Source organism: Cupressus sempervirens, chromosome 2 (genome assembly GCF_028749045.1).
Source record: "Cupressus sempervirens isolate cs-2001-9-10 chromosome 2, ASM2874904v1, whole genome shotgun sequence".
In the NCBI taxonomy this organism is placed as follows: Eukaryota; Viridiplantae; Streptophyta; class Pinopsida; order Cupressales; family Cupressaceae; genus Cupressus; species Cupressus sempervirens.
This window is the reverse complement of record NC_143119.1, coordinates 308,824,523-308,848,648: the sequence shown is the minus strand read 5'-3', so window position 1 is coordinate 308,848,648 and position 24,126 is coordinate 308,824,523. Positions and strand designations below refer to the sequence as shown.

At 38.7% G+C, this 24,126-nt stretch overlaps 1 protein-coding gene across 2 annotated transcripts in view; it reads right to left on the bottom strand.

The window, feature by feature from the left end:
• The window catches only part of GALAK (galacturonic acid kinase), a 235,927-nt gene that overhangs the window by 87,291 nt on the left and 124,510 nt on the right, over positions 1 to 24,126 (bottom strand). For both annotated transcript variants that reach the window (XM_089813521.1, XM_089813520.1), the window contains exon 7: positions 20,536 to 20,615. In XM_089813521.1, the coding sequence (XP_089669647.1) occupies positions 20,536 to 20,615 (80 nt within the window). The remainder of the gene's footprint in view (positions 1 to 20,535; positions 20,616 to 24,126) is intronic.

Below are 24,126 nucleotides of genomic sequence, written 5' to 3'. Positions count from 1 at the left end.
ATTGCATTGCCAAGTACAAGGCTCTTCAAAACAATCCCTAGGATTGTTTCAGTTCTCTTCCGTCTTTCTTCTTCTTCTTCTTTCATGTTTGTAATTGAAGAGAATGTATTACATGAAAATGTGTAATTACATGTAATATGACTTACAGATGTAATTACATCTAATGCGAGTTGCATGTGCATGAAAAGATGTAATGCAAATTGCATGTAACCCTATAATTTCTCTTCTAGTTAGACCAAGTCAAAGTTGGTTGAGTTGCTCCCACTTTTTCCTTCACCTTTTTCTCAACTCCTGTGCCTATATAATGGAATGCACCTTCGTTGTAAAAATCATCTTTATCTTTATGCAAGAGAGCTCTGGAGAAACTGTGCTAGCAAAACTTTGTTTGTGTAAGCACTATTTTGAGAGAAAGTGAATACAAAGGAGCATTTGAGACTTAACTTTGATTAAGTGAGATTGTTACTTGTGTGAGTTATAGCTTTGTCTATAATTCATTTAAGTTAATCTTTGATTCATGTTATCTTGTGTTCTTGGTAATTATATCTTGTGAATTGAATATAAAAAGAGTTAAGAAGCAATTGGAGTCAAAGCTTTGACCAGGAGCAATTGTGAAAATCCGTAGCTAGAAGCTTTGTCTGTAGCTTATACTTTTTTATTAATTCGCAAAATAGTTAAGTTATTCTTACTTTTAGGAGTCTTTGTGCCCTAATTGTAAAGCTTTTCCATATAGAAGTACGACCGAACTTAGAGCCAAACTGGTATGCTTTCAGGTAGCCTTTGAGTTAGTGTTAGTTTATTGGTATCACCATTTTCAACTTTAGATAGAAGTGCAGTTAGAGATTCACCCTGAACATCACTCGCTCCACAAGTAAGTGGATTCTTTCTTGAAAGATAAGAAGAAAGAATATTGGTAACACCCATTTTACAAAATCTCTCGACTTTTTGCTTACCTTGAGTTGATCCAAGGAACGGTGAGAAGGGGAAGCCTTCCCTTTAAGGTAGGAGAGACTTTGTCTCACACGCTGTGGCTGGTCATCCTATTTTGTGACTGGATTTTTACCCAGAATTGTCGGTTGCAAAATATCCACCCAACAAATAATACACAAGTTCCTCCTTGTAGTCCGTAATAAAGTATTATTGTATTTAGCACTTGTTAAGCTTGAGTAGGTTGGGTAGTTAGGTGTTGAGGGAATGTGTCGGTTGGCTTTCCCAACCAACCGACCCTTTTATAAAGACTTCGGAATATTGATAATGTCGGCTTTCCCAACCAACCGACCCTTTTATAAAGACTTCGGAATATTGATAATGTACTCATGATATTTTGGTATGAATAAAATATATCATTCTCTCGCCATTTTGATATTGTGGTAATCAGGTACATACTGTGTTATTACTCTGCAGGCATATATCTTGTTATCTTGTGAATGTAAGGAGTATTTCCATTCTACATTTTGGTGTCGTTGCCTAAGTCCAAACTCGGAGGTCATTGGCAAGACAAGATGGAGTAATAGGAAGACCATTCCTACCACGTATACGAGTTACACAGAGAAGAGGAGGAAATAACCAAAGAAGATTAGTTGACATGAGATTTATTGACAACATGGGAAGTTGTGATCAATTAGTACGTGCATAGGGAAGCTCGTGAGAGAACCGTTCCCGAGGGCACGATACGCAATGAACTTTTGGTGCTACTAAGTGGTGTACAATCTATTGGGGCAGATTCCTCACCTGTTGGCACGAAACTTGTTACGTGTTAAGGAAGAAAGAACCGAGACAGTAAGGGAACGGAGGAGGCAACAAGTACTCTAGCAAGTTTCCTGAAAGGACATGGGCACATATTTTAGAAGAGGGAGATAATTCCAGGAAGGGAAATAAACACTAAGCAAATTCATTCCCCTGATTCCAAACAAATATCCGAGGTGGGTACCAAAGGAAGAAATTGGGGAGGAAGCAGTCGTGAGGACATTACGACTCCAACGAAGGAGGAGAGGCGTTATTACTAAAGGGGACAGGGGAACCCCACCCGGATTCAAGAAGGGTTGATTGAGCATAAAATCAAAGGAATAGCCAATTTGGCTATCTCTAAGACACTAGGAAGGAAGTTAGGGTGTAGAAACCAAAAGACCTCGGCAAGGAGAGAACTTCAAGAGGAGCGAATCCTACATACAAGAAAAGAAGATACTTGCAGGTCGAGCAATCAAGAATCAAGTCCGCTAGGAAGGAACTTCAAGTCAAGAGAAAGTGTTCCATTGGGAGGAAGTGTTGCGTCAGGAAGAAGTGTTCCATCAAGAGGAAGTGTTCCATCAGGAGGTAGTGTTATGATAAGGAGTGTTCCATCGGAAGGAAGTGTTTCATCAAAAGTGTTCCATTAGGAGGAAGTGTTCCATCATGACGAACTGTTCCAATAGGCAGGAGTGTTCCATTCGGAGGAAGTGTTCTGATAGGAAGGAGTGTTCCATCAAGAGGAAGTGTTTCGTTAGGAGGAAGTGTTCCCATCCCGCCTAGAAGCAAACCGGCAGGACGGGGTATTCCACCAAAAAGAAAAAAGGGGAACATAATGGCAATAGACAAACAAAAATTGCCAAGATTTACCGAGGGCGATTTGGAGGACCCCACGCGTCACTGTAAAACATACAAAACCATATGGCAAGCTAACGGAAAAAATAATGCAGACGAATGGCTAAAAGCATTCCCTGCCACACTAAGAGTTATAGTCATTGACCGGTATACAAATTAGAAGGCAAGAAAGAAGAACACGTGTAATAATCTCCACACAACCTTTGAGGGAGAATTCAGACTCCTGAGGGACAATGATGAAATAGTGACAAAGATTCATAATACAAGGCAAGGAAAAAGTGAATTCGTTAAAGCCTACAGTAGAAGGAAAAAAAAGCTGATAGAAAAACTTGACAACAAGCCTGTAGATGGACTAAAGAAAAGGTGGTTCATTGAAGGACTGACAACGTCCCTTACGAAAAAGATGAAAATAGTCACATCATCAACCTTTGTGGATGCGTGTACTCGCACAATGGACATAGAAAGTAAGAACAAAACCTCCAAGGCAAGAAGGCATGGAAGCATGAGTGAAAGTTCAGAAGAAAGTAAGGATGAATCCAAAACCATCCAAGCCCTCAGAAAGGACAAGAGGCGAGTAATGAATGAGGTAATAGGGAGTAAGGAAGAGAAAAAAGAAGGGAGGCAGCTTTGGTGCACGAACTGTGAAAATGAAGGCCATAAAAAAGGGGCATGTCCAAGGAAAGCATTTTGTGAGATTTCTCAGGTGTTGGGACAATTGGGACATGCAATCAAAGATTGTCCCTACAATCTAAAAACATGGAACGCTCAAGGATTCTTCACGCAAGGAGAGCAATTGAAACCACCCTCCACCCCTCCAAAGAACACAAATATAGAAGCCTCACCAAGAGGATATAGAAATAATAGAAGAGGGGGTAACAATAATAGCAATAACAACACACCCCAATGAGAAATCCAGTATAATTCTAAGGGAAGACCTATGATCCAATGTAGGAGGTGCAATGAATGGGGAAATTTTGCACAAGATTGTCAAAATGGAGGAGGACAAAACGAAGGAATGTTGTGTAAATGGTGTGGACCAAGCAATCACGAGGATGCGAACTACCACAGGCAAAAAGGGGTGAACATGTTGGATGTTGAAGAACCAAAAAATGAAATCCTTGCTATTACAAGGATGCAAGCTAGTAAACTTGTCTACCTGGATGCTACTATAGAGAAGGAAAGATTTCTCGAAACCAGTAAAGACATTCAAGATAACATGCTCGCAAAAGGGAAAGCAAGGCCAGAAAAGCTTCCTACCGACACAGGTGTACCAAGTATCATGAGACAAGTACTAGAGACCACCATCCCTGTGAAAATTGCTGATTTACTGGAAACATTACTGCAGCTGTAGGTAGCATTAACACAAGGGGTAAGCATGAAAGGGATATCCTCCAAAGAAGAGAAGAATGAAGAAGCACATGTTGGGAAACAAAATAACACCCTATTCACTATAGGAATAGGGAAGACACCAGCAGTAGTGGAATGGAAATATTGGGGTATAAACTCTCGAATACTATTGTTAATGGAGGCTCTGGTGTAAATGTCTTATCTGAAGAGACATGGAAGGCAATAGGGAAACCCACACTTTGGCCACCTACATTTCAACTGGTGGGAGTAGACCAGCACAAAATTAACCCAATAGGAACCTTGATGGGACAAAAGGTAGTTATCAGTACACAACAATTCTTCCTTGATTTTTTGGTTATTACTCTAGAGAAAAAGGGGTATGATGCTTTACCCATAATTGGAAATGAAACACTCTGTCTATTGAGTCAGAAGGCAACAAGTACATCATAGACCTAAAGACCCAGTTTGTAAGTAAGGACATGGCATCAGAGAGAGAGAAGACCATGAAGGAGTGAAACCAGATAAGGAAGGGGTGCTCAGACTTGGGGAATGCTCAGAAGATAAAACCAGCTCCCTCAATGGATTATTTCGTTGGTAGATGGGAGGCTATGAAGTTTTCCAGCCATAATGTAATATGTTGCAAGTCCAAGAATCGAAGTCCGAGGAAAGATATCTAGAGGGCTATAAGGAATACAGAGAAGGTACAACAACCCTTAGTAGGACACCATACATATTTGAGGAGGTAGAATACAAGGAAGAAATAAGGTCCTTAGCTCAATGGGCGACGGTAGTGGCACAAAGGAGAACATTTTGGCACGACAAACATTTAAGGAGAATGAATTTTATGCCAGGACAATTGGTACTCTAGTTTAATGGAAAAATGAAATAAAGCCAGGAAAATTCAAAGTACATTGGGTGGGCCCATACAAAGTGGTTGATGTAAAAGGAAATGGCGCATTAAGCTTGTCAACCTTGAACAAAATGTTGAAGGATTTAGTTAATGGGTCTAAATTGAAGCTTTACAAAAAGAGAGAGGAGCCAGTTACTGCCTATACCTTAGAAATAGAAGGGAAGTGACAGACATGCAAAAGTTGAAAAATTAAAAAAGTCAAAAGAAATAATAATAAATATAGGATCAAAGGAAACACAAAAAGTAAACAAATGTAAAAATGGGACACCCAGTCAAACCGACCCTTATAAAAGGCATGGATACCTCTCACCCATAACACTTCACCGAGAAATCAGTCTGGAAGAATGCGTGACATCCGTACAAAAACCTACCATACTAGCTACGAGTTCGGCTCTAGCTGCGTTTACTATACGGCCAACTCCAGTCTCACTTGCTGTACGACATATTCTAGTTAATCCCACCGTACAACATATTGCTTATGTTGTATGGCCTGCCTACATGCAAACCACTCCTGTCGTATAGTATGCTTGCGTACAGACTTCCACTACTTGCATATGGACTCCTCTTGCATTACGACCTACTTGTGAAATCTTTGTCGTACGACCAGTTGCACTTGTATGACTTTTCGTAAAGTCTGTTCCATCCCCCACAACCATATGGCCTGTTCTTACTATACGGCCTGGTCTTGCCATCATTGTCATACCTATGAAGACTGTACAGTCCATTCTTGCTACCAGCATACGGAAGGGTGGAGAAACAGTTGGATAGGAAAAGACAAGACAACGAGAGAGGCAAAATACTTGCTAGGTAGGGTGGAGAAATAGTTGGAGAGGAAAAGACAAGACCATTGTCTATTGGGCACTTGTATATTATTGGACAATGGTTAAGTTGAGTCTCAAGAAGCCTAGCAAAGGGAAGATATATGATTCTAAGCAGAAAAACTCAATTGTGCCAATGGAGATAGAAGATGAAAATCCCACAGAAATAGAGAGTGAGAGAGTAGGACCGGATACAACATTTTCCTTTGAAGGTAAGGCTGCTATGTTTCTCAAAGAATTGCAAGCTATGGAGCATTCCACCAAAGAAGTGATCTTGCAAGCAAAAAATCAAAATATGGCGGCCATGGTCAAGGCAACCGAATCATTAACAACATATATGCAGCATGGTTATCATAAGGATTGGGAGTTGCTTCAGCAAAGTGGATATACACAAGAAGAAATAGTTAAGGAATAGGTCAAACTTTACACTATTCCTCTCGCCCCAAAGTGACCACCCTTCATCCAGACCCTTGCAGATATAGAAATTGCATTTCGGAAGACATACTTAAAACTTCAGCAAGGAAAGAACTTGGCACAGTGATGGGCTAAGTAATGAAAGATTGAAAAGGTTACTCTGGAAGAGGCATGGCGGGCAGAAAAGCCAGCTCTAAAGGGAGCCTGGAACATGGAAAAGGCTGCCTTGGTAGGTAGAATCGTAGCAGCAAAAGCTAAGAAGGTGGATGTTTTGTGGATTTTACTAGGAGTTCGGGCCAAATAGAAAGCGGTGGAGCAGGAACTCCAATGACTTTGTGGAACCCCATGTACAGGGATGTCGTCCCAACCCTCTTTCTGAAGCCTCAGTTTTTGTTCTAGTTTGTGTGGTAGTCATCTCGAAGACGACTTCTTTTTTTGGGGGGGATAGATGTAGTTCGTAATAAAGTATTATTGTATTTAGCACTTGTTAAGCTTGAGTGGGTTAAGTAGTTAGGTGGTGAGGGAATGCGTCAGTTGGCTTTCCGAACCAACCGACCCTTTTATAAAGACTTTGGAATATTGATAATGTACTCATGATATTTTGGTATGAGTAAAGTAAAACATTCTCTCACCATTCTGATATTATGGTAATTAGGTACATGCTATGTTATTACTCTGTAGGCATATATCTTGTTATCCTGTGAATATAAGGAGTATTTCCATTCTACACTCCTGATGGAGATATTGATGCAAATGGGCTGACAAAACTCCAGGATTAAAAATCATGTACTGGTTGGATCTTGTTAAAGGTGTGGCAGGGGCAAATTCAGCCCTTATATCTTTTCTAAAAATTGAGCTAGGGAAGGAACAACATAGTAATTGCTCTCATAGTATGTATGTTATAGATCCTTTAATTGGGAGTAAGGTAGAGTTAGTGTTCAACCTAAGTTGTGTAGATGTTAGAATGTTTATTATTGAGAGCTATTTCCTACAACATACATACATTTCTTTCAAAGGTTGAATAATTGGCATTGCTATGTTGAGGATGATATTATACTAAAGCATGTTGGTGATAATTCCCATGCACCTCTATGTAAGGAGTAAAGAATGTGTTTGCATCTACCATTATTTTCTATGATAGTTGAGACTCCTAGTAGATTGTGGAATCAATCAAATTTAAGCTTGCCAAATCAAAACCATCATGAAGAAATAGGATCTCAAAGATAAAAGAGCTAATGGTGCTCAAATTGTCGACCATAAAAGAGCTAATGAGGACTTGTTACTTTTTCATTCCAAAATGTAGGTAATTAAAATGGAAAGCCCACTGACCTTTAGAAACTAACATCACTATACAATTGCATTTTATAAAGTCAATGTCATTGGGGTTGCGGGTCCATAGAGAACAGGGTCCAATCATACCACCCACTTGTTGGTATCCATGTGGGCCTCCCAATATGAAGTTTATGCTTTGTTTCCCACCCACAATGGTAACATAAATATACCATCATTTGCCTGTGATAAGGGTTGAACCAATTAGATATTGCAATTTGTATATGCTTTAGTCACCTAGCATCATGTCTATGTATTGTGTAGTCAGCATTTAATGCCTTGTTTGTAATCAACATTCAACGCCCTGTATTCCCTTTCAATTTAAGGGTATTCCTTATTTTATATGAAATCTCGCTTTTTATTATAACTTATTAGTTTACGCTTTCCCTTATCTCTCTATTTTTACACTCCACGTCATCCTGTCGCCTTCCTTCCTCAAGTTTTTGTCCCTCATATCTCCTACTCCTATAGTTTGTGCCACGATGGAGCAAGCTTTAAACACTAGAGATGACACAGAGCTGTAATGAGAGAGTCGGTTGATGGTCCATGTCAACACACTATCTATTGTGGGAGTCTTACTACTTTTGTTTAAGATATGCATTCGACCCCTTTACATTATCCAAAGTGTTGTTCACTTTTTCATAAATCCGCCTAATTTTGTGTTTCTCATTCTCCCTAAATGTTTCATGACACCTGACATAATCTTTTGCCAGCAATGATGAATTCGTCTCTGTAGCTTGGCCCTCAACATTTGTTCATCTCCACCCTAGGTTATAGCCCATGCAATGGGATAACAGAAATGTCGAAGAAGCCCATGTGCAAAAAAGAGGAGACGTTCACTATTAGTAGTGTTGCTTTGAGTCCTGCAGATTTCGTTTGTAATATTGGTCTCCAGGTCTCCAATGTTATCGGCGAGTTTGAATATCTAGTGTTCCATCCAACAATGTGGAATTGATCAACACAATATTCTTATCTTGCATTTGTAGCCTATTCTGATACCATGTTAAGGATCGGAGGACCGCTGCAAATGTAATTGCACTGCCATGTTAGATATGTGTTTTTCAAGGGTAGCAATCTCTCACTTATTTAAATATTGGAAAATACATGGATAGACATGTCTCTTCATAAGACATGTCTATTCATTATCATTTAATTAAAATAACAATTGATTATCTCGAATATATATATAAATTATTCTCATTGGTTTATTTAACTGTAGGCTGCAGCTACCAAACATCAACAAGGGAAAAGATTTTCTTCATTGAGAGTTACTTTGTACCAATCAAGGAAGAAATATTTGTGGTTTTGACATTCCACAAGCTAGGATTCAAAGTACATGCTCTTACATAAATATACAGGATGTGGATGATGATGTAGCCCCTAGCTATCTCCTCCAATTAGAAAAATCCGGATTCAGGCACAAGCAATCACAGTATGCCAAATGTCCAATCTTCTCATTGGTTGGAAGAATCATTGTAATTTTCTTATTGGCCCATAAATAGGTACCCTCGTGTAATTGGTTGCAAATTTGGTAACCCTAATTAGGGTTTTGTAGGAAAGAATCTTGATCCTTGATCTTGGAGCAATCTTGGCCCTTAATTATTTTTGAAAATCTATTAAAAGTTGGCCCTTCTCAATTGTAATTCATTAGAGGAAGTAGAAGGTTGGATTAGAGAGCTAGAACTAGAAGTAGGCTAGCTAAGGGAGGGACTTGATCAAATTATTGCTATGATGCTATCAAAGTAGTGGATAATTCCTTGTTGGTGTTTCATGGTGAATTACTTAATGTTACTTTCAAGTGTTGCATGGTTTCCTCGATCTCTCAGTTAGAATAGATTTCTTTCCATGTTGAATATGTTTAATTGAATGGAAGTAGTTGTGGATGTTTACATGATTGATTCAATCAAATCTAGGCCGCTAGCCTCTTGCTGATTGTAAGTGTGCCTTGTGTGGTTAGTCAATGATTGAAAGCATATAACTTCAATTGATATTCAATCTTTAGTTTGCATCCATTTGATGGGATTCAAGAGGGGATATTGATGTGAAAACCCTGTGTATTTCTTAGAAGCTTGCACTAGGTGGGTGGAGTCGCTGATCAAGCTACATTTAGTAGAGTCCAAGTCTATCCGTGATTTGTTGCATTCATAGTTAGGAGAAGTAGTTAAAGCTAGCAAGTTTAAGTTGAAGTTAAAGTAGAAGTTAATAAAGTCAAAACTATATTTTCATTGTACGCTATGAAGCCAAATCTTTAGAAGTGCAAATGGTTGGCATCCATTAAATGACTAGAGTAGGTCCCCTAAGTAATTACAAACAAGTCACATCATTTCACTAAGAAAATATCCAAAATAGAAGGAACCTTGAAGTCATTTCATGATCTTACTTTGCAAGCTTAGCATGAGAGATGACCTTATATCAAGAGAGGATTGATGTTTGATGTTTCACTCCAAAACATTGAGTATTTGATTTTGCATGTTGTAGTGGAATGAAACTCACATCAACAAGACTCCATGATTTAGCACTTGTGTTAATTCACCCTCTAGGAGTAGCCATGGTGGATATCACAACATAACTCAAATATCGAGAAGGATTCGTCCCTAACTAAGAGGGAGTGTTGATGTTAATTGTAGCTATGGTCAGATTCCTTCAGGCCAACATAGATAACATAAAGGTTGTGATAAAATAATTATATTAATAACATAATTATTTTGATGGTATATTATTCATAATATAATAATTATATTGATATTGTGATAATATAATTATATAGTTAACTAATTAAGAGAATTAATTATATGAGAAATTTATATAATTAATGGGCCCAACTTTGGAGAGTGGTGACCCTTGGTGAAGGGGCACCATCGATAGGTATAAAGGAAGATTGAAAGGTTCCTCTCTTGGCATCCATCATACATACAATGCAAATTATTTAGAAGCAATGCTTGGGGGAGATGATGAGCATTTATCATCTATAGTTGGGGGGCAACAATGACCTGTGTCATTGCCCATGGTTAAACGTGCACTAAAAATCATAGATGTCAAGCACAGTCGTATTGTTCTCAGTGCCTTCCTATCAAGAACCTCCTATTGTGCATCAATCATAGCCATCAGTTCTTTGTTTTTCATCCCAATGGTAAGTAAAGCTTTTTTTGATACAAATAACTTTCCATTCACATATTTTATAATGGATAGGTTTGGTTGCTAAACTTGTCAACCTTAAGCTTGCCTTCCTCTAGCATTGCTCTCACTCGAATTTGAATATTTTTGCCAAATCACTAAAAAAACACACAACTCCAACACCAATTGTTAGGGTTTAAACAATATTATGATAATGTAGAACTAAGAATGACGAAAATACAATAACACAAAGATTCAAAGTGCTTCACCCAATATGGTTTACATCCACCACAGAAACTATTGTCCACTAATTTTATTGTCCGACGAAGAGCAAATTACAATCTCATGATTTCACTTCATACAACCACTTATTTATCAAGCTTTTTGGTGGTAGTTTACAAAGCCGATTAACAAATTTAGCCTAACCCTAAAAAATCCTAACCTTGGCAAGGACACATTATGAGTGAATAGTATTTGCATGATCAGTCAACCATTACCAGAAATCTCCCACTTGGAGGGTGATTAGGCTCTACACCAAGCATAATGTCTATTTGGCTTTACTCATCATGTCACTAAAAATCAGCTGGCATATACCCATGATATCTGCTTGCACTAGATATCTCGGTCGTTTGAAAATTCATGATATCCATTTGCATATTTTTGGGCTAGTGATTATTCGTGTAAGTTTGGATATTAATTGAGCTTCCATCAATATTGTGGAGGCATGAAATAATAGATAAAACAAAAGAATAAATTCCCTTTCCAAGAAGGGATTACAAGCCTCTGAATCTTTAAATACAACCTATTAGTGAACATCTTTTCAAGCCACCATCATCTTCCTAACAAGAGGATACCCATTTTTTTCCCATAAAAAAGGGAAAAGATTATCAAGAATGAGGCAAGGTAGGTTGCAAATGAGAGCATTTCTCATTGCATTTATAACAATGAGCTTCCTCTCAACCTTGTTAAACTATCATGTTTGTAAGACATGGCAACAACAATTGTCACTGCCCCTATTGATTATATTAGTCTTGGGTATGAAACAATGTGCATCATCTTAATGGCAAACAAGAGTGTCTGCCGTTTATGATGGAATGGAAAGACTGCAGAAACAGACCACTAATTAATTCCATTTCAAGGGCCCCTAAAGGACCAATGTTATTGAACGCAATTGATTGGGATTGGGCAAGTGAAGGACGTACATTCATTCCCAATATCTTTAGGTAAACAATTGATATGATGGGTCTTGTAAAAAGGTGTCCAAGTGATAATTGATAGTGCTAAAAATTATAGGGCAAGAATTCAATAATGGAGAGTGTAGATGGGCATAACTTTTTGATGCAGGAGCATCCAGTGGTGTAAGTGCAATCCTGTATCACCCAAAAAATATGCTTAGTGTTAGTTTTTGTCTAAAGTGTTTTCATTTTTGGATACCCATTTAGGTCAAATAAAGATTCCAACTCTCATAGTACCACTATTGGTTTTCTAGGTTAGAGTTTTTGAGCACTTTGGGGTACGTGCCAATGCACAAAAATAGGTTATTTTGTAATTGAGCCATAATTATAATGAGTTAAAGGGATAATTATAATTGTAATTTAAAGCACTCCAAAAAAAGAATCAGGTCAAAAGGCCTTACGGTTTGAAAGTTATTGCAGTTTAAGTTGCCTGGAGACCTCCTAAGAGCACTTCAAAGTCAGATTTGAGGCACTAAATGACTTTGTACAGGCCCGAAAAATGAGGGACGAGCAGAGCTGGTCCATGGGGCTATAGACCGCTTGGAGAGCTTTCCGAAAATGTAAACGGTTTGTCAATCGGAGTCCCGGATCAAAAGTTATGCCTCCCGGAAGTTGGACTACCATTTCTAGATTCTTCTAATTTTACACCGATTTCTGACGTGTTTTCTAGAACCTTCTGTTTTGGCAGTGGATGCCAAATGGCATATTCTAAAATGTATTCCTAACTCTAAACCTAATTTGGTTTACTTACGGACATTTCTAGCATTGTAAAGGCAGTTTTTGGTGGAATTTGGGAGAAGGTACTGAGAGGGGTTTTCTCCAGAATTTGCTAACATTGTAAGCCCATAGGGCATGTCGTGGAGTCTATTTTTATTGGACTAGATGTACTAGCATCTCACTTCTAATAATAATATTCCCCTTTTCCTATTGTGTTCATTTTTGTTTTGGGTTGTGTCCTCATCAAGTGGTATCAGAGCAAGTTTCCTTGCGTAGACAGAGCGCCGGCTGTGAGGTAGTTTGCACCAAGACTATGTGGTTGTGCATTTTGATATAGGAAGACGCCTCTATGAAGGGAGCATGGTGGAAGGGCCGGAGTTGTTACTCCTGAGGTTAGAGCCCTCCAGAGACAAGTCCAGGCATTATAGGAGGAGATCCGTAGAGGGATGAATGTTGTCGTAGGCGATGAAAGTGAGGAAGAAAATAGAGGAAATATTGGGCAGGAAGGGGAAGGAGACGGAGAGGTCCTAAACCAATTGGAGGAGAGGCTTTTTAGGGCCATTGCTAAGCTTGGAAAAAGACGTAAAATTGACATCGGCATGTTTTCGGGAAATCTAAACCCAGATTGAGTTGATTGACTGGATCAATGACTTGGAGGAATATTTTGAGTATGAGGATATTGGAGACCCTGATAGGGTTAAGTTTGCGAAGGCCAAAATGAAGACCATGCCAAAATCTAGTGGCAAGGGATTCAGTTGGAAAGAAATAGAAGAGGAAAGGAGAAAATCACAAGATGGGATTGCATGGTGGACAAACTAAAGAAGCAGTTCATTCCTATTGATTACGAGCTTGATTTGTTCAAGAAGATGCAAGAGTTAAAGCAAGCAAGAAAATCTATCCAAGAATACACAGAGGAGTTTTACCGAGTCCTTATTAGGGCGGGGCATGCAGAAGCAAACAAGGAGAAGGTTGTTCCTTACCTTAGTGGGTTGAGACCTACCATTTAGGAGGAGTTAAGTCTAGTTAGAATGACTAGCATTGAAGAGGCATACTAGTTTGCCTTGCGAGTTGAGGAGAAGCTAAACAAAAACTATGATGGAAGGCCAAGAGGGCGCAGTCAAGGAGGAAGGGGCGGTGGTAGGTCATTTGGAGGCCGAAATGAGAACCAAAAGAAAAATGAAGATGTGGGTACTAGCCGAAATCAGAGGAACGAGGGTTTCAACCGCTTTTGTGATCAAAACTTTGGAGATCAGAGAGGAAGAGGTAGAGGACGTGGACAAGGTTCAAGAAGAGGAGGCTTCCGTGGTACATATTTTCATTGTAATGAAGAAGGTCATCGAGCCTTCGAATGCCCTCAACACCAAGGAAGGATAGATAAGAGAGTTGATGGTCAAGCAAGGGTTGCTCATGTGGATGATGATGCACAATCATCACATTCAGAGGATGCAAAAAGATGAGAGGTTCTAGTTAATGAAAGGGTCTTACTGAGCAGTGAGATTAAACTTGGACAAAGAAGTTTGTTTCGTACCAGGTGCAAGTGCAAGGGTAAATGTTGTGATGTGATTGTAGATGACGGAAGCATTGACAACTTGGTGTCAAAGGAGATGGTCTCAAAGCTAAAGCTCGAGAGGGAGAAACACCCCCAACCCTATCAGGTTGCTTGGGTGCAGGATGTTCATAAGGTCCTGGTTAGTAAGCAATGTTTGGTAAAGTTCAAGATTGGGAGTTAACATGATGAGGCTCTCTGTAACATCATTCCAATGGATGTCTACCATTTATTGTTGGGAAGGTCGTGGCAGTTTGATAGGCATGCTATACATGATGGTCATGCAAATACATACTCTTTGACAAAGGATGAAGTTTGCCACAAATTGAAGCCCTTGATAAAGGAGGGTGAAAAGGTATAAAGTAGTGCTAGGGTATGTCTTGTTGATGGAAGAAAATTTCTGGTGGCATGAACATCAGCATATGTGTTATGCTTTAATCCCTAGGAAAGATAAGGAAGGTAGTAGTGAAATTCCACTTGAAGTTTTAGGTCTATTAAGTGAGTATGGAGATGTCATCTTTGATAATGTTTTAGAAGGGTTGCCGCTAGTAAGGCAAATCAATCATCAAATAGATTTAGTCCCTGGAGCTAGTTTGCCTAACAAGGCTGCTCATAGGATGATTCCTAATGAGATTGAGGAGCTAAACAAGCAAGTTCAAGAGTTGTTGAAGAAAGGTTAAATTTGAGATAGCCTGAGTCCATGTGCAGTACCTGCAGTGTTGGCACCAAAGAAGGACAGAGAGTGGAGAATGTGTACAGACACTCGAGCTATAAATAGAATAACCATCAAGCATCGGTTTCCTTTGCCAAGAATGGATGATCTTATGGACTGTTTGAGTGGAGCTCAATACTTCACAAAGATAGATCTCAAGAGTGGCTATCACCAGATTCGGATATGAGAGGGAGATGAGCGGAAGATTGCATTCAAGACCAAGGAGGGTCTATATGAGTGGTTAGTCATGCCCTTTGGATTGACCAATGCGCCAAGCACCTTCATGCGGCTTATAAATGAGGTACTAAAGCCATTTTTGGGAAAAAAATTTATTGTCTATCTAGATGATTTTTTGATTTTCAATTTTTTAGTAAGTCTTTGGATGAACATTTATTGCACATTCGTAGTGTCCTTGAAAGGTTGAGGGAAGAGAGATTGTTGATTAATTTGAAGTGTAGCTTTGTCAAAAGGGAGTTAGTCTATTTGGGGTTTGTTGTATCAGTTGAGGGTCTCAAAATGGACCCAGAGAAGGTGAAGGTCATCTTGGAATGGCCTACTCCAAGGTCTGCCACTAAGGTGAGGTCATTCCATGGTCTGGCTAGTTTTTACAGGAAATTCATTAGGAATTTCAATAGTATGTATGCACCCCTAATTGAAACAATGAGGGGAGATAAAAAAGAGTTCAAGTGGACTATAGGAGCTGCAAAAAGTTTTGAATTGCTGAAGAAGAAGGTGACAGAGCAACCTGTGTTGGTGCATCTTGATTTTGACAAAGTGTTTTAGGTGGATTGCAATGCTAGTGGCAGTGCTGTTCGGGCTATATTGAGCCAAGAAGGTACACCTATTGCCTATTTTAGTGAAAAAATGAATGATGCAAAGAAGAAGTATTATGTTTATGATCAGGAGTTCTATCCAATAGTTTAGGCCTTAAAGAAATGGACGCATTATTTGTTGTCAAAAGAATTTGTTTTGTATATTGATCACTAGGCATTACAGTACCTAAATAGCCAAGGTAAATTGAATCAAAGACATTTGAAATGGGTAGAATTCATGCAAAGCTATACATTCGTATTGAAACATAGAAGCAAAAGGTCTAATAGGGTTGCAAATGCATTAAGTAGGAGATAGTTGTTGCTGAAAATAATGCAGGTTGAAGTGGTTGGGTTTGATGAACTCAAGAATCTGTACCTTGAGGATCTTGACTTTGCAAAGGCTTGGAAGGCTTGTAAAGAATTTGTTACTCTAGACAGGACCAGGTGGCGATTACATGATTCAGGATGGTATGTTGTTCAAGGGAAGTCAATTGTGTATTCCAAGGAGTTCCACGAGGGAAAACTTGATCAAGGAGAAGCATAGTGGAGGGATGGTAGGACACTTTAGTCGAGATAAGACCATTGCAATTATTAGAGAACATTATTTTTTGCCTCAATTGTCACAAGATGTGAAGAAGTTTGTGCAGAGTTGTCAAGTATGTTAATCAGCCAAAGGATTTAGTCAAAATACTGGACTCTATTAGCCATTGCCTGTTCCATCGAAGCCTTGGGAGGACATAAGTATGGATTTTGTTCTTGGATTGCCAAGGACACAAAGGGGGTAATGAGTCATTATTTACGGTGGTTGATATTTTGGGGGTCTCAAAATGGACCCAGAGAAGGTGAAGGTTATCTTGGAATGGCCTACTCCAAGGTCTGCCAGTGAGATGAGGTCATTCCATGATCTGGCTAGTTTTTACAGGAAGTTCATTAGAAATTTCACTTGTATATGTGTACCCCTAACTGAAACAATGAGGCGGGATAGAAAAAAGTTCAAGTGGAAAACAGGAGCTGCAAAAAGTTTTGAACTACTAAAGAAGAAGGTGACAGAGCAACCTGTGTTGGCACTTCCTAACTTCAACAAAGTATTCCAGGTGGATTGCAATGCTAGTGACAGTGCTATTGGGGATATGTTGAGCCAAGAAGGTAAACCTATTGCCTATTTTAGTGAAAAATTGAATGATGTAAAGAAGAAGTATTCTATTTACGATCAGGAGTTCTATGTAATAGTTTAGGCCTTAAAGAAATCGAGGCATTATTTGTTTCCAAAAGAATTTGTTTTGTATACTGATCACCAAGCATTGCAGTACCTAAATAGCCAAGGTAAATTGAATCCGAGACATTTAAAATGGGTAGAGTTCATGCAAAGCTATACATCTGTATTAAAACATAGAAGCGGAAGGTCTAATAGGGTTGCAGCGCATTAAGTAGGAGACAATTATTGTTTACAGTAGGTTGAAGTGGTTGGGTTTGATGAACTCGAGAATTTGTACCCTGAGGATCCTAACTTTGTAGAGGCTTGGAAGGCTTGTAAAGAACCTGTTACTCTAGATAGGACTAGGTGGCTAGATTACATGATTCAGGATGGTATGTTGTTCAAGGGAAGTCAATTGTGTATTCCAAGGAGTTCCGTGAGGGAGAACTTGGTCAAGGAAAAGCATAGTGGAGGGATGGCAGGACACTTTGGTCGAGATAAGACCATTGCTATTATTAGAGAACATTATTTTTGGCCTCAATTGTCACAGGATGTGAAGAAGTTTGTGCAGAGTTGTCAAGTATGTCAAACAACCAAAGGATTTAGTCAAAATACTAGACTCTATCAACCATTGCCTGTTCCATCGAAGCCTTGGGAGGACATAAATATGGATTTTGTTCTTGGATTGCCAAGGACACAAAGGGGTAATGACTCAGCATTTGTGGTGGTTGATATGTTCTCCAAGATGGCACATTTCATTCCATGCCACAAGACTCATGATGCAATGCATATTGCAGATTTTTTTTAGAGAGGTGGTGAGGCTACATGGTCTCCCAAAAAGTATTGTTTCTGACAAAGACACTAAATTTCTTGGGTATTTCTGGAGGACTTTGTGGAAGAAGTTGAAGACAGAATTGAAGTTCAGTTTTGCACATCATCTGCAAATTGATGGACAAACAAAAGTAGTCAATAGAAGTCTAGGCAATTTGCTGAGGCGTTTAGTAGGAGATAGACCCAAGGGATGGGATTTGATTCTACCACAAGCAGAATTTGCTTACAATAATTTTGTAAATAGGAGTACTAATAGATCACCATTCCAAAATGTGTATGGGAGCAGTCCAAGGACTGCACCAGAGCTAAGGAAGATAGAGCAAGGGGAGAGGTCAAGTGCTGAGGCAAAAGACTTTGTTGAACACGTCAAAAACCTACATGAGGAGGTGCGAGCACATATTACCAAGATGAACCTACAGTATAAGGCTAGGGCAGATCAAAAGCGAAGACATGAGGAGTTCCAAGTTGGAGATCAGGTTATGGTATATTTTAGAAAGAAAAAATTTTCAGTGGGTACTACAAGCAGCTAAAGATGATGAAATTTGGCCCCTACAAAATTTTGAAGAAACATGATTCAGGAAATGCATATGAGGTGGAGTTGCCAAATGGGATTCACATTTCTCCTATTTTCAATATTGCAAACTTAACAGAATATCATGATGATGGTGCAAATGAGGAGTTGATGCTGGAGCCATGTCCAATTCCTACTTCTGCAAAGGAAGAGGTTGAAGAAATTTTGGATAATCGTGTGGGTCAGAGTACCAGAAACAGGTAGTATGAAGAATACCTGGTGAAGTGGAAAGGATGACTAATAGAAGACTGAACTTGGATGTCCGCAATGGAGGTTGCCCACTTGACTTTTCCTCTACCAGTTATAAAGTGATAGGGTCACTTTTCAATCTACCCTGGGTGTTTGATGCAAGAGCATCTAGTGGTGTAACGGCAATCCTGTATCACCCAAAAAATATGCTTAGTGTTAATTTCTGTTTAAAGTGTTTTCATTTCTGGATACCCATTTGGGTCAAATAAAGATCCCAACTCTCATAGTTCCACTATTGGTTTTCTAGGTTAGAGTTTTTGAGCACCTTGGGATACGTGCCAATGCAGAAAATAAGTTATTTTGTAATTGAGCCATAATTATAATGAGTTAGAGGGATGTTTATACTTGTAATTTAAAGCACTCGAGAAACAGAATCAAGTCAAAAGGCTTTACAATTTGAAAGTTATTGCAATTTTAAGTTGCCTAGAGACCTCCTAACAGCACTTCAAAGTCAGATTTGAGGCACTAAATGGCCTCGTATGGGCCCGAAAAATGGGGGACGAGCAAAGCTGGTCCATAGGGCTATAGAGTGCTTGGAGAGCTTTCCGGAAATGTAAATAATTTGTCAATCAAAGTCTCAAATCAAAAGTTATGCCTCTCGAAAGTTGGACTACCATTTCTAGATTCTTCTAATTTTACACCGATTTTTAACATGTTTTCTAGAACCTTCTGTTTTGGCAGTGGATGCCAAATAGCATATTCTAAAATGTATTCCTAACCCTAAACCTAATTTGGTTTACTAAAGGACATTTCTGGCATTGTAAAGGCAGTTTTTGGTGGAGTTTGGGAGAAGGAGAAGGTACTGTGAGAAGGGTTTTCTCCAGAATCTGATAACACTATAAGCCCATAGGGCATGTCGTGTAGTCTATTTTTGTTGTACTAGATGTACTAGCATCTCACTTTTGATAATAATATTCCCCTTTTCCTGTTGCGTTCATTTTTGTCTTGGGTCGTGTCCTCATCACTTTTGGACACCATGTGCCTTCCACTCTCTCTAATTCTCAACAAGATACTACAAAAGATTAGCATAAAGGTTAAATGGGTCAAAGATACCTATCTAGAGGCCAAGGAGATTTAAGTATTTGTGATAAATCACCATATGTCACAAACCACGTTGAAGACCTCTAATTATTAGTTTTTGAAATTAATTTTATTTTTAGTCTATTTATTATTTTCAATTTTTACTAGTTGCTACTTTTTAGTTTTTTAATTTGCTTTCATTTTTACACCATGTTAGGTTGCTAAGACCTAGGGTAAGAGAGGTGCATCTAGTGCCATAGTAATCAACACTCTTAGTAGTGTATCGAGACAATCATTATTAGAGAAAGCACAAAAAATCAAAGAATTGATCTTAGATGTTGAGCAGTGAGCTCATGTGGAATATGTTGTATAATCCACACAGCCCATCATGTATGATCAGTATTTGTTGCCAACCTCTAACAAAGCATTGCTCCAATTGGGAATGTCCTAGCAATGTTAACCAACATCAAAAAGATAAGCTTTCACAATCTTTAGAGGCATTTTCAAAATATGTGTCAAGAGTTGATTCTGATTCTTTTATAATGTTGGCTTTGTTCTTGGTTGTCTGGCCCTGTAATGTATTATGATGCAGGTTCAGGTTTTGATTCAATTTTGGAGAAATATTGTGATGTTAGCTAGCATTTTATAAACTACAGATCAAATATTTTCCTCTTGGATGGTGTTCATGTAATTCCCAAAGTTGAACTGTTTAATACTTGTCTTTGACATTCTCTCACCAGGTCTGATGCATTAGTGTCACCACATGCCTATACACCCATGAAGTCATTGCATTATGATGATTCGGTAATGCCTCAGTTAATTCATACAGCCTAAAGGGTCAAAACAGAGTTGATGGCCTTCAATTGCATGCAAACATGCTTCCAGTGGCTATACATGAGTAATTCTAAATTAGTAGCATAAATTTTGTACATCGTTTTTTTTTGTTCTGTTCTCATTTGGTAGGACTCAACCAGTTCCAACTTTACTAGTACGCATAAGAACCATGTTCCCTTTAAGAGCACATTCTACTACATATTTTAAATGAAGTTAACTTGAGCATTGTAGGGACTTGTCAAAATTAGTACATGGCCAACCCATCTAAATACATTTGAAGTAAGATATATTTTGAATTATTTACCTATCCAGCTGAATATTTTCCGATGGAGAAATATTCAAATCATTTGCGCTCTCAAATGCCAGAAGATAAGCAACCCCCACCTGCCAAATATGATAATATATATTAGAATGATTTAGGAGATACATTGCTTCCTTCTCGGAAACATGAAATGATTAATACAAAACAACTATTGGGTTATATTCTTTATTTTTTCTTTATGGAGATAAAGAAACAGGATGAAAGAGCCCTTAAATTGACAAAGGATGTAAAATCAATGGCCCAACTGCTCTCTCTAACAAATTCGTTTACTTATAAAAAAACTTTTTAGCCGATATTATGTTTTTACATAGACCTTTACTTTCAACACAAAGCTCCTGTTTAACTACAAGAAAAAAATTCATAAATAAAGGCTTTAAAATATAACAGTACTTACTAAACATAAACTATTGATTACCTAAACCGATACATGTGACAATTATTACCAACGACATAAATTGTGCTGTTCAAGATCCTAATATGGTATAATTGCAATTAATATAAGCATTTGCAATTTTAACTCATTCTATATTAAATGCGCTCAACTCATATAAAATACTCATGAGATTCCAGGTATACGATTGCAGTACTCCTTTAGTACTAAAACATACAAAAACATTACAAATAAAAAACGAACATATATTTAGCCACAGAACTCCTCAAAATACTACCAAGTATAAGGTAGTGAACCCACAGCAAGATTCATCTATCCACCCAATGATACATCCAAGGCCCCTAATCTATGTTAATAGGTACACATAGGATTTTGTTTCTTCTCACTTCTTCAACATTCACTGTTGAGGATCTATCATTGGCATCAAAAACTTCATATTGAGAGGGATTTACATGGTCTCTCTTCTTCTCTATTTTACAAAGGAGCCTTTCCTCAACCAGACTTTTATCTCACTTTTTTTGGGAGATAAACCTAAAGCTTTGTGCTATGAGTTGTCTCCTCTTCTATTTAAGCCTTTTAAGGGGACCATTTTGTGCATGGATACCTAACATGGCTACACATTCCCAAGACTCATTCATCACTTTTTCCTTTCCTACACATCTAAACAATGCTTATTGTGCGGCAAAGGAGGTCGCAATGGATTTGTTGGTGCATATTTCATTTCTTGCATTTATCTTGGTTATTTTATTGCAGAATTGTACCTACGACAGGATAAGCTTTCTTAGTTAGGTCTCTACCTGGATAGATCTAACATGACTTGTACTTCCTAGTTTGCTCAAGATGTTGTGTATACATCCAACTTTAATTCCTTTATGTCACACTTTACATTCACATATCTTGGTGATGTATCCTATATCTACTACTTGAAGCTCATTGTTGAGCATCCCTTTTGCACATGCATTCTTGAATAGAATTGCATCATTCTTTCATATTGATATTTCAATCTGCTGCACTTTGATCTTGGGTGGCTAAATTCATAGCCAAACCCCATTTGATGTAAGCACTTGTGGTTGTATGATGAGCCCTTCTCCCCCTCACCCGGCTGTTATGCTATCTTCGATGCTCCTGTGGGCTATAGTCTGATAAGCAGTCTGTATAGCAAGGGTATTATGGCAGTTCAGTAGTCCTACTAGGCACATGTGTGATCATCCATATCTGGGTTCTAGCTGGAAGTTCATAATTGGCTGATGATTGAGAATCAATCTTTATGGTCTACATTAAGTTTACCAAAAGGGGCTGAAGGCAGGCTCAATCCATGGTGGGTGCAGATGCCTGTTACATAGCTTTTAGGCAGTTTATTATTATTGTTGTGGTCCTACCCAAAAAGCCCAGTAGTCTCTAGACAATCCTGTAAGTGAATGACAAATCACCGTACTACATACTATGCCTTGTGTATTAAGGACCTAGGTCATATTCCCCTAAGATAGCTGTGGCTAGAGAAACTTTTCTCACTACATATATGCTGCATCACATTATGCCATAATGGAAAAGAGGATAAAGGGTCCATCTACTATAAATATGATGTTCAGACATTTGTAATATCCTGTCCTGGGAAATTCTTTCTGAATTGTAACTCAACTTGTATACAACAAGTGTTACCAAAAGTTTTATTGTGCAAAAAATGAGGTGCCTTTGATTTCAAAACCAAACAATAGTTACTAATATCAACTCTAAACATGTAATTAAAACCTATGTACCAAACTGAACTCAAAATAGCTTACTAACATCAGTCCCAAATGATATGCATCAAAACATAGCACAATCTAAACATATAGTTTCCTAGAAAGCACTTGAAATCATTGGTAGGAGAATGTCGTTTGGAGAAGAGATATGAGTGCCTACGATTCTGAATTGGGTCTCCTTCAGCCGCCTGTAGCCAATGAGCCTGATCAAACAAACCATCTGGAGTGGTCACCTCCTCTACCATCGTTCCAGTCCTACTTATACTTGCATACGATCGCCTTGTGATGCTGCGAATTATGTCTAACAAAAACTTCAGTCACTTACTTTTGATTACTTCTTTCTTCTCCAGCCTAACGACCCAATGATGGTGCGAAAATACTCTTCTGAGAGCTAGAATGCAGTGTCAAACATGCATCAGGGGTTGGGGCTACGTCCAGTGTGTATATCCTCCTTTGGTATAGACAAATGTTAATAGATATATGGGACGGTAAGGTCCAGTTGCAACTCCCTTAGAAAGACCATCATTGGTGTTTTGTCCAGGACGCAACAAAGAAGATTATCATCCTCAAGCAAATTCCTCAATTCTTCTCAATTCACCATTCTACCCTTCTCCCCCCTGCACCCTCTAAAGGTTCTTCTTCCTCTCGCCCCCAGTAAGAGAATGTGTTACCAAGGCTTCTACATGCACGCGCTCGTCGGGCATTACTACTGACTGTGGATAGAGGTGAAAGAAGTGGATGCCAGTGTGTGACATGGATGCAAAACGCCACACAAAAAGGATGGTCCACCCCTAAGGCATGATGAGAGGCAATTAAACATTCGGTGGAAATCAAAATTAATATAGCTTGCTACAACTAATACACCCCTTGGCAAAGACTTAGGCTGATACGGGTGAGAAATAGGCTTAAGTGTCCAGCTCGAGCTTAAGTAGCAGAAGGGGACATAACAGTCCTCCTTTCCTGGGATTGCTTGTCCCTAAGCAATCGAAGAGTGGGCTGCTAGAGAATCTGATTGCCCTCCCATGTAGCATCCTAAATTGGCAAGTTGGCCCATCTAACCAGACACTCTCTAATAATTCTGCTCCCCAATTGTTGTTCTCTGGTGTCAAGCACTTCTAAAGGAACCATTTTCCAACTAGCCCTCTTCATTGAGCGGCGGAAACATTGGTGATGTTGTGATGTGTTGCCCCAATGCCCTTTTTAAGCAAGAAACATGAAAGATATTGTAAATCCAACTGTTAGACGACAACTCCAATTCATATGCAGCTTCCCCAAAACCTTCCTTGTCACCTTTTAGGGTCCATAAAACTTAGGATTGAGTTTCTCGGATCCACCTTTTTTTAACAAATTCTACCTGTAAGGTTGAAGTCATAGAAATACCATCTCCCCAAACTCAAAAACCCTCTCAGTACAATGTCAGTCAGCATAAATCTTTTGTTG